Source organism: Amphiprion ocellaris, chromosome 18 (genome assembly GCF_022539595.1).
Source record: "Amphiprion ocellaris isolate individual 3 ecotype Okinawa chromosome 18, ASM2253959v1, whole genome shotgun sequence".
Classification (NCBI taxonomy): domain Eukaryota; kingdom Metazoa; phylum Chordata; class Actinopteri; family Pomacentridae; genus Amphiprion; species Amphiprion ocellaris.
The window spans coordinates 187,691-199,399 of record NC_072783.1 but is presented as its reverse complement, the minus strand read 5'-3'; the positions used below and the strand labels follow the sequence as shown (position 1 = coordinate 199,399).

The window sequence follows — 11,709 nt, the reverse complement described above, 5'->3', positions numbered from 1 at the left end:
CAAAATACATCGAAAAGGTCATCTTCATTGGGAAAGCAGTGATTTGAAAACATTCAGAATGGAAAAAAAAACACAATACGCCATTTCTACAACCATTTACATACAAGGAGATGAACCTGAATATTATTTACATGGCAACAGATTACAGTATTTACAAAGCCAGGACTGGAAGCAGACTGAGCAGTCCCGACGGCTGTTTGTGGCAGCACAGATCTGAACAGAACCTGGAAACGATCCTCTAACAAACATCGGCCTCCTGAATACAGAACCGGCATAACAATTCAACTCAAGCACGTTTTTCCCCGACAAATTCAAAATGTGTTTGAGGGAAATCCTAAACGGCACAAAAAATGAAAGGATTTTTATTCTTTTCAGAGACGCCTGGAGTCAGTGCCAATACAGATATTCTCACATGATGGGTTACAGTATATTCAAACAATCTAGAGCAAATCTCTGTACATTTATTCACAGACATTCATGATTCAGGAAAACAGGAGGAGGGAAGTCTGTCCCTTTACAAGGCATCTAAAAAAGAGAGAAGAGGGGATTCTGGGTAAGGTCAGGATTCAGAGCCAGGAGGGTTCAGGACTAAACCAGCTAATGGTATGGAGGTCTGGCTGAGTCCCACCCAGATAAAAGGTTCGATTATTCAGTCAGTTCATGAACAACTAACATCAGCATTAACACCGGTTTAGATTCAACCCTGAGAAAACAGTGGACTGCATGTTCACCTGCTGGCACACCTGTGCCGTCTTTTTACCCTCTAAGGACCAAAAATAAAAGGTACAATTTGTTTGGAAACTCAGACTTCAATTACCTGATTAAAGAAGCTAAGACTGAGTTTAATTTTAAATTTAAACAGTGATTAGGAAATTAAATGGAAAGACATCGTAGGTTCAGTCTTTAGCAGATCTCCACGGTGCTGGAGCCAGTTTTAAACGTTGAACCGTTCAGAGTGCTTCCATGATCCTCTGTCCTTCAGCTGTTCTGGCAAAGTCTGGCTCCTACTGACACCTTAAACCTGCCGATCTCCAACGAGGACAGGAAGACGGAGGAAACTATGCAGATCATTAGCAAGCTGACAAAACCTCCTGTTGAGTGAAGAGGCTGAGAAACAACATTCACAAAGCAGCAGAAGGAAAGGAGTGACTCTGGACTAAATCAGTGCTTGGACACAGTTTGACCATCTAACTCTGCAAATTCAAAGTATTTCACTGTGGTTATTTCCTGTGTGTAGCTTGGCAGGTTGCATATCTGGATTCTAAACCGAACGCCTCGTTTGTAAAAAGTTTTGCTGGTTTCCACTGGCACCAGCACCGACACCCGGTGAGTTTAAAGCCCCAGCGAGTCGAGTACTGAAGGCAGAGCTCAGGAAGAAGCAGCAGGGATCTGATGTTATCCAAGACCCAAAGCAGCTCCTGGTCTTTCAACCGCTAAGAGGAGAGTAAAAAATAATATAAAAATGTCTGAAGAAGGTTGCTGACGGACTCTTCAGAGGCTCCTCTCGGGGAGCGATGGGGTGGTTCTGTTCCCGTTCGGGTCCTCTATTTCACAGGTTCCAGGGTCATTGAAGCATGAGCTGTTTGAGGTTGTCGTGCAGGATGGTGTCCTTGACGTCCCGAAACACCAACCTGATGTTCTCCGTGTTGATGGCCGTGGTGAAGTGGTGGTACAGCGGCTTCTGGGTGGCTTCGCGCCTCTTCGCCCGGAAGCACTCCACCAGGAACGTCTGGATGTCCAGAAGGCTGTGCTCCGGCCCGGTGTAGTCAGGAAAGTAGTCCTTAAGGGGAACGCTTTTCACCTTCTCCTCCAGCAGATCCGTCTTGTTGAGGAAGAGGATGATGGAGACGTTGACGAAGACGCGGTTGTTGACGATGGTCTCGAAGATGTTGAGGGATTCACGAAGGCGGTTGGTCTGCCGGTCCTCCATCAGCACCTGGAACAGACGACGGAGGGACTGAGTAGCTGGAATTAAAGCAGTGATAAAGGAAGCAGCATCGCCTGCTAGAGATTCACTTCCTTTTATGGCGTCCTGTGGTCATCCAAAACTCGTATGTGTAAACTAAAAGCTACGATATGAGGACATTTACTCCTGCATTACATAACCTCCTAGCTTTACCAGGCAGGAAGAACTTCACTGGATGAGGAACCAGCAGTCGTTTAGTTGAAACTTTGCTGCTTCCAGGTGAAACATCCAGAATAAGAAGCTGCCTCAGTCCACCAGCTTTATTCACTTTCTAGATCTAACAAACCTCACTAAATGTCCTGCTGTTGGCTGCAAGAGTGAACACAAGACACTCTATGCACTCCCAACATCTGAGGAACTAAAGATTCAGTGCATTGCTTTTACTTTTGATAGAAATTTCACCACAATAGGAAAATAATTAGTGTTAGCATATTGTGCAGCTGATTTAGCTAATTAGCTTTGAGGGACATTCAGGGACAGTAGAAACTCTAAGACTGATTAAAACCAGTAAACAAGGACTGGGTGGGTTAATGCATGTCATCAAGTGTTTGCTTCTCTCTTGTTCTCTGTGCTCACATGCACTGCCACAGTAATACATGTTGATTCTCAACAAAGAGGTTTTCATTTACAGATTTGTTTCTATTTGTAAGAACAGCAGAATGAGTGCAGCTAGTGACACAAATACTTGTGCCATGACTAAATTTGAAAGCTAACATCTTGTAGTTTCTGAAAATGTGCTTATTTAGCATGTGGCTAAAATACAACCTAAGTTATATCAGTTCAAACATGTTTTAAAAGTTCACCCGTTAACCTCTTAGCCTCCACATTTTTATGGAATTTTTGCTCATTTGGAAGGCAAATGGAAAAGCTCATAACAGAACTGTATGACCAAAATGCTTGACTAAGACTAAATTTGAAAGCTAACATCTTGTAGGTTCTGAAAATGTGCTTATTTAGCATGTGGCTAAAATAACGGCTAAACTACATCAGTTCAATCATGGCTCTTCGTCGACCCGGCTCTAAATATAAAGCTACTTTTTTGCCTATTTTCCTTAAAATGGGAACATAATTTGAAAAATATCCATCATGCTGTACTGAAGGAGAATTGGAACTAGTGATTGAGACCATAAATCCATCAGGAAAACGTTTACTGAGCTAAAAAATCCAGTGACAAGTTGGCTAATTTCCTCATATACTTCTATACAATTTAGCTTTCTTCTGCAGCCAGAGGAGTCGCCCCCTGCTGGCTGATAAAAAGAACATGTATTTAGGGCTTCGCATTTCATCTTTTATGTAAAAAGAAAGTTGCATTTAAAGCTACAGATGCTACAACAGCCCACTTAGAACAGAGCTAAAACCAGAAGCTATGAAGTCAGGGTGGAATGGACCACCTCTGAGCTAAAAAAATCCCTCATTTTTGGGACATGCAAGACTTTCATTAATTTGATGAAAAAGGGTACAATAAGGGACCTTTTATTTTGTAGGCAACGTCCTGTCAGATCTCGATGGTACCTTCATAAAATCTGGTGCTCGTACTGAGAAAGTGTTGTGTCAGTACTTCCTGTGAACCATACTTAAAGCAGAAAGCTGTCAGTGGGTCAGTGGTCATCCACCACAGAAACCAGTTAACCGTGATGTTCGTACGCTGCACAGAAATACTAAACTACAGCTGGAAGAGTCTCCTGTCTTTCCCTAATTACAGCAATAAGGAAAAAGGAGATGAAAGTACATGACAGCGCTGCTCAATGGAGGAAACACAACAAACATGTCCTCAGAGAAGTCATCAGTTAACCCTAACCCTGTTACCTGGAGGCAGGAATGGACTCTCTCCTCCCACAGGGTTCTGACTAAACATCCTATCTTTATAAACCTTCATCACGGCTACAGAAGCCAGCTGGACTAGTCTAACTTTATTCTGCTGCAGTGAATATGGGCTGACCCTATTCTTTTATTTCAGATGTTACCAGATGAATCGGTGTCCGTACATGGTAGAAATGTCTCCACAAAATAATCAATATCTGCCCTGAAAAAGCCACAACCCCATACTGAGGAACAGCTGTAAAAGGCTCTGCCCTGTTTAGAACTATTTAACAGCTCCTTCAGCAGAAACTAAAATCTAAACATCATGTGTGTACATTGTTAAAAACCAATAGGAAAAATCCTGCTAGAGTTGAATTAGATTTTTATAACTGTCCAATATCAGCATCACCTGTTCAACATGTTAATTTAGTTTCTCTCTTGTGCTTAATGTGTACAGAAAATTAAAGAAAAAAAAGAAGCAAACCTCAAGCCCCAAACTAAGCTCTGTATTAAACTGTACATCTGTTTTTTATTACTTTTACATCCTTTGGGTAAATGATGAACACACTCACACCACTGACCAATGAGCTGAGGTTATTCTAATGTGTACAACTTCTATAAAAGGTATTTATTAAGAGCTGGGGCAGCATTTTAACCTTTTCTGGTAGAACAATAGAAAGAAAAGAGGAAATAAACATAGATTGAATAAAACTGCAGACATTACTGAACACAGTGTGAATGCTCACTGAAACTAAATTAACACTGAGTCATTACGGGTTAAACTTAACGTCATTTAACAGTTTCAGACGGATTTATATGATTAATATTTATTAGAGAAAGTCGTACATACTGAGAGGTAACTCCTGGTAGTAAGGGAGCACGTGTAGAAACAGCAGTGATGATTTAACAGAATCCACCAGCGTTATCTGGTTGAACTAACTGATAAACAGCTCCTCTTATCTCCAGTATGTGTGTTTGCTGGTGAGGAAATCAGACGTTAGCTCGGTGCAGTAACGGTGTTTTACCTGGTCGTATTCAGAGGAAGACACCAGGAAGAGGATAGAAGTGACAGAGTCGAAACACTCGAACCAACGCCTCCGCTCCGACCGCTGGCCTCCCACGTCCACCATCTTAAACGGGACATTCTTGATCTCGAAGTCGTACTCGTGGATGCCCTTGGTGGGTTTACGGGCCAGCAGGATGTCCTGCTGACTGGGAAGATAATCCTGCAGCGGAAGCACAACATCTCTGTGATTCTGAGAAAGGATTCAATTTGTACACGTTAAGAATTAACTGATCTAAAACACCTTGAAAACCCCCAAGTGATTACAGTAAAACATCCACGAAGACAAAGAATAAAAGAAAAAACACATTTCAGCCAAAAGAGAGTTCTCTGGGTTCTGAATGAATCTTTTGGGAGAACTTAATGTTGACCAGAAGGTGAATATTGATCCGTTATTTGGGTGATATTTAACCGAAAACAGACACTGGTTTGATGGATAAAGTCTAGAATCTATGACACATTTATGAGCGCTGAAGAAACCACAGCCAAGTAGAACATTAAAGACATTTATTTCAATATTTTCTACAGAAAACAAGTCACTGGAAGGCCCACATTTTTACTCAACATAGAATAAAAGTGGAAATAAAAGAATAGGCTGGTTTTTATCCTCAGAGTCCAAATTAGACACTGAAGTTTGTAGGAAAGTCTGTCTGAAGGCTGATGACAGAAATAGAACCATCTGATTTAAATAAATATAAAGGTACTCTAATGTGTTTGTGGGTTAAAGTAAAGAAGTTTTTATCATAATGTCTTTAACTGTCCAACGTTTACACTCAGCTGTAGTATTTATGAGCAGTTTACAAACTTTAACTATTTAAAGCACTCTGTTCTTGTTGTCAGTGAATTTAAGTGTTATTTCATGTATTCATATAATAACTCTGACCTCTATTATAGGTATTAACAGGTGGAGAATAGAAGCAGATAATTAAAAAGAGCTGGAATAATACAGAAGATGACTTTATAAGAAAAGGTAGAATTTTAGTCAAGTATTGTACATTAATAAACTCTTAAAATGTCCTCATAGCTCCTTAAAACTACTTTATAATCTGCAATAAACCACTTATTAAAAGTCTGCAGATGCATTTAGTGGCCTTTTGTAAATTAATGCAACCAAATACAACTATTATTCTTCTTATGTGATCTGATGTTTTTAACAGCATTAAAGAGTTTTAAATTTTATTAAAGTACTGAGGTCAAAATGTCGATGGTTTTGGTGAATTGCTTTTGATTCATCAAATCTAATGTAATTCAGTGCAACAATACTTCTATGTAACTCAAAAATGGAATTAAATTGCAATTAAACTGTAAAAGAATATATGTGAAAACACCTGATTGTAAAAAAACAAACAGATCTTTATTTTTCATTTAAATCCTCTGGTTCCTGATTTCAGAGGAATATGAATCTATAGATCTGGAGAAATAAGGAAAAAATCTGGTTTTGGAAATAAAAAAGAAAAAGCAAATTATAAGCTTGGGGGAAAACAGACTGAGGCTGTTTAGGAAATCTAAGTTTGGAGAGTTTCATCCAAGATAGTGTGAAAATGCTCCATTATATGTAGAAAAATAGGCCTTAATTAAAGTAAAATGGTGCTTTTATGCTGTTCAAACTGCTATTGGACAGCATCTTTAGATGAGAAATATTCTGTAAAAGATGGCAGATATTGGGCAGTAACTTGGAGAAAACGATAGAAAAATATTTGCTCTAAAATGTACAAGATTTAAAGAGTTTAAGAATTTTTTTATGCTGTAGAACAGTTTGTTTGGTTTTCATGATCATACCAGAAAGAATGATGGAAACCAGTTGGGATAATGTGACCTCCAGTTATTGATCATTAATAAAACATATTTTTATAACATTACAGCCTTTAAGTTATTTCTCACTTCATCTTCCATCGCCACCTTTCTTATGGCAAACTGGTCAGCAGTAAGAAACTTTTTGGACTAAATGTGAGCATTTTTACTAACTTTACATGGTCTAGACATGTTGTAATATGAACTATAACATGAACACGTGTGATTATAACAATAAGTGCAGGCAGAAACCACTTACCGGCTCGCCAAGCTTATCCAGATTATCCAAGAAATACTTCACTGACTCACCCTGCGACAGGACAGAGAAGGAATTTCTGTTAATTAACACCATTAATGAGCTGCTGTCATTTATCACATCATTCTGCATTCAGGTACAAACATTAGTTGTTGTTGTAAAGTCCTGGAGATAAATCTTTCTTCAGTGGTGTCTAAACATTCACAGGTTCATCTGTTTCTCTTTCAGTCTGCAGCAGGATGTAAATCTGGAGACACGTGTTCAAAGTGTGCCTTTGATGTAAATAGAAATGAAGCTCGGTTTGTGTGTCTGCTTAGCGCCGTTATTTTTCTAAACCATTCTGACACTGCTCTTGTGCAGTTAGTGCAAGTCTAGACACGGAGATGAATTCCTTTATCAGTGAATGGGTCCTAGGCTCAACATACACCAAAAACTGACTGAGAAAAGACAAACACACTCTCCTGTTCATCTTTCATGTGACCCACAGTCTCTGCTGGAACTCACCACACCTCTACAGGGATTACTGTGAATTTCATTTGCATTAATGACATGCCGGCCATAAAATTCAAATATTAGGATCAGCAGTGACTGGATGGTATTTCTGTTCTAACCAGACGTTTCCCCACCGCTGCCAGCGTCTCTGCTCACCTTCTGATCTTTGTTACAAAACTAACCCGACCTGAAAGACCTGTGTGAGTGTGTGTGAGTGTGTGTGAGTGTGTGTGCACGGCTAACATTGCAGCAGGGAGGAGCACAGTAACGTGGTGCTTCACTAAAGGCAGACAAACAGGAGTCACCTTTCTGGTTCCACATGAGTAAAGAAGCTCAAGTCTAAAATCTGAAAGGAACGGTGGTTTGGAAATGATCAAAAATCTGTCAGATTCACAAGTAAAAGGAGAAGAGAAACACGAAGAGTAATCACTGAGTTCTCATTATAAAGCAGTTTGGTAAAAACAAAACTGAAACCCAACAACGTGAACGCCGTCAGGAAGACACAAACTGATCTCAGGTGAGAAATGTTCTTTTAGTAAAGTTCTACAGAAAGCAAAGTGATGATCGGTACACACGTGTTTCATGATCATCATTTATACTCTAAAAGGTCAAAACAAGAAACCAACTGGTCCTCACTAACTACGCTCCATAATACCCCCAATTTCACATTATATTCACATTTACTAAAGTTTATTCACTATGCAGGCAACTAATCACTGTTTTTATATTATAGATCATTCTAACAAGTAGTTTTTTGCTATAATTTGTTGGTATTTTAAGTCAGAAAACAGTTAAAATTTAGTTTATATTTTTGTCATGCCATGTATGATGACAATAAAGCCATTCTAATTCTAATTCTAATTCAAAAAGAAAAAGCACACTCAGAAGGCATAAAGTAAATCTTCTAATGTCTGCTTCCATCTAACCAAACCCCCAAAATATTAATAATAATAATAATAACAATAATAATAATAATAATAATAATAATAATAATAATAATAATAATAATAATAATAATAATGATGGATTAGATTTATATAGCACTTTTCTATTAAGGCATACTCAAAGCGCGTCCATTGATCCATTATTCATTCACTCCGATGGTGGTAAACTACATTAGTAGCCACAGCTGCCCTGAGGCAGTCCGACGGAGGTGTGGCTGACAATCCACTCCTCCAACCACCAACATTCATCCACCAGTGTGAGTAGCAGCACTGGAGGCCAGGTGGGTAAAGTGTCTTAAAGGACACAACAGCACATGACTAGGACAGAGCGGGAATCGAACCGCCGACCCTTCGATCACTGGAAGACCCGCTCTACCACCTGAGCCACAGCCGCCCAAAGTTTGTATTATTAAGTTTATAACGATTTACAGCGGTAGGAAGAGTGGTAAATCTTCCCATGTGAGGAGCTGTCACCACAAAATATTTGTCATTCGTAAAGTAAAAATTAAATAATTTTCTGTCAGAGAATCTGTTCATCTCTATACATATGCAGAACACATACAAACCAGTAAACATTAACTGTTCAGACTATAAAATACAGCCATTTCCATGAAATCTGACAATTTAACAAGAAATCAAAGTTCCATCTTTAGATTGTTTGTTTTGTTCAGGACAAAGATTAAAGATATTTAATTTTTAATCATACGAATCAGTGAAAAACAGCAAATTTCTAACTAATCATTTTGATATTTTTGCTTAAGAAATGTAAAAACTGATCACCTTTCTACCTTTTATTTCTTGTGTTAAGCTTGTTAGCTAACCTGGGACAGAGAGTGGATCATTCATTTAGTTCTACTAAATGTTAGATTAAATACTTGTTTTTTGCTGGGTGCTAATATAAACTCTCCTATTAACCTCCAAATGAAACAAGTTTATTAAATTCACTGGTTTCATTTTCTGAAATCTGAAGTGTTTTCCTCTGTAATGATAAATTTAATATTTCTGAAGGTTTTGGCTCTTTGGCTGAATGAAACAAACACTTGGAAAATGTCAAAATGAACTCTGGGAAAATTATAAACGGCATTAATTAGAACCAGTTTTTACAAAAGATACATGAAAATACCCCCCCCCACACACACACACACAGACAGAGTAACACACAGTAACACATACACACACACTGCTTGTGTAAATGGAGGTGTTTGTGTGTAAATAATGCCATAAAGCTGTTTAACTCCAGATCAACATTCCTGCTCTGATCTCTTATTTCTGCAGATCCAGTTCAGTTCAGACCAACAAACTGCTCCTTATGCAACCAACAGACAAATTGTAATTTTCTGCTTTTGTCTCGTTACTGAACGCCACTTGGAGTTAGAGTGATTCTTATTCTGCTCTCAGTGGGAGAATAATCAAAGTTTATCACAAACTTACATGAAATAAGAAGCCAGAGGGCAAAAACCAGAGCAGGTTATATTAAAGTCTCATGAGACAAAGATCCCAGGAAGGACATGTGAAGGCACCATCGACCCAGCTGCTGCTCTGGGCTGAAGAGAGTTAAAGCAGCATTAAAACGAGTTAAAACAGAGTTAAAACGCTGACAGCCCAGATACAGGGAGAGGGGCGAGGTGTAAACAGGAAGTCTGACCACTCAGAGAAACTAGAATCTGAGCTGAATTACAGGGAGAAAGAAGAGGCAGGAGGAATTTAGAATTGGTTTCACTTTCTGTTTTCGCTTCAAACTGCTTTTCAGCTCTGGATCTTTTCTGTAAAAACCCGACTGTAATGGAACCAGTGAGAGCTGAGGGTAGCAGTGGAGCTGGTAGAAGAACCACAGATCTATCAGTGACGTGATCTCAGAGCGTTTGTTGGTGGAGGACGTACCAGTTGGAACTCCCTGCGACGGTCGAAGGCGTTCTGGATCCCCGAGTCGGCCCACAGAGCTCTAATGGCCGGCAGGTACCGCAGGAACACCGACGTCTCCAGCTGCCCGCTCGCCATCTTAGCCGACCGGGTGTCAAACGCCATCAAGCTGTCGCCATGCTGCTGGTTGTCCGAGTCTCCCCATGGGATGTGCAGCTTCTCCCGGGCGTCCACCAGCACTCGAACACCTGGAGACGAGAGATTAGATCACACGTGTGGGATCTAGCATGTCAGACGTAAATGAAACCTAAAGAGAAGCTAGAAGAGCAGATGAACTGTTGGACAACTAAAACCAACACAACAACGGTTTCAGTCCTTAGTCTGATGAGAGCCATCAGCAGGAAGAAAACTAGCATCAGGATAAACACAATCCTAAGCCACAAATATGTTTATGTAACGGACACAACTTCCTATTATTTCGATAATACAATTACAATACAATACAATTAATTACATAATAAGACTTATAGAAACACTTTACCTTGAAAACATTGCAAATACAGCGTTTTATTTTAGATTTTAAGACAAGTCCTTTATTTCTCCCCATGCCAGGGGAAATTCACATTGTTACAGCAGCTTACGTAGCAATAGACGTAGTAATAGAAATAAAATAATAGTAATTTTACACATTTTTTTTACTATTAAATTGTATTGATTCATGTCTGCTGCAACTTAAAGGCAGATTCGGTGACTCTGGGTGATATTTTACAGGATGTTTGGTTTTCAGGACAAACAGGAACATTATTCTGATTTCTACCGTCCAGTAGCTCAAACCTGCCCATTAGGAACTGCTGTCTGGGTGTAGCTCTGAGGACAAACTGGATCAGAAACACTGGTTCTGTTCAGACTAGCTGATAATAAACTCCTAGGACAGATCTGGGTCCGTTAATAACCTTCTAGGACAGATCTGGGTGTGCCGACAGCAGATGTATTCTGTTTATGTCCTCCAACCCTTCGCTGCTACAGATGTGGAAACTTTCCCGTTTTCAGCGCCTCTCCGGGCCTCTTTCTGTCGCTGAAAAACGGCTCTATTCCTCCCTAAAGTACCTGCCGCTGAGCTGAGAGCTCACCTTTGATAACGTTGCTGTAAATCGTGGCTCTGAAGTCCTCTCGGGCTTGCTGGTCGAAGTCCTGGCCGTGGATGATCCGCATTTGTTTGAGGAAAGTGGACTTGCCGCTCTCTCCGGCGCCGAGCAGCAGGATCTTCACCAGCCGCTTCACGTAGGTTTTCTCCCGGGACAGGCCCCGGTCGATCTCCTTGGACTTTCGGAGCTGCTCCCCTTCGCCGCTGTTGAGCAGGCAGACGGGTAGACAAACTTTTAACACGGACCTGGTCGGCAGGAAATCCGCCATGTTCCAACAAACTTCATCGATGCTAATTTGATGCGCGTTCGCGGGGCGCGGGCACGGGACCAAGCCCCTTCCCTAAAGTCAGGAAGTAGCCGCTGTTTACCTCATATAAAGGCAAAATACGCTG

General features: G+C 40.2%; 1 protein-coding gene across 1 annotated transcript; it reads right to left on the bottom strand.

Annotated features, from left to right (window-relative positions):
- Window positions 1-291: 291 nt before the first annotated feature.
- LOC111567436 (guanine nucleotide-binding protein subunit alpha-13) lies at window positions 292-11,632 on the bottom strand. Its single transcript, XM_023268559.3, has 5 exons — window positions 11,303-11,632; window positions 10,194-10,420; window positions 6,880-6,930; window positions 4,792-4,992; window positions 292-1,936 (listed from the first exon to the last, which is right to left on the bottom strand). Exons 1-5 carry the CDS (start codon window positions 11,583-11,585, stop codon window positions 1,565-1,567), a joined length of 1,134 nt encoding a protein of 377 aa, XP_023124327.1. The 5' UTR covers window positions 11,586-11,632; the 3' UTR covers window positions 292-1,564.
- Window positions 11,633-11,709: the final 77 nt, after the last annotated feature.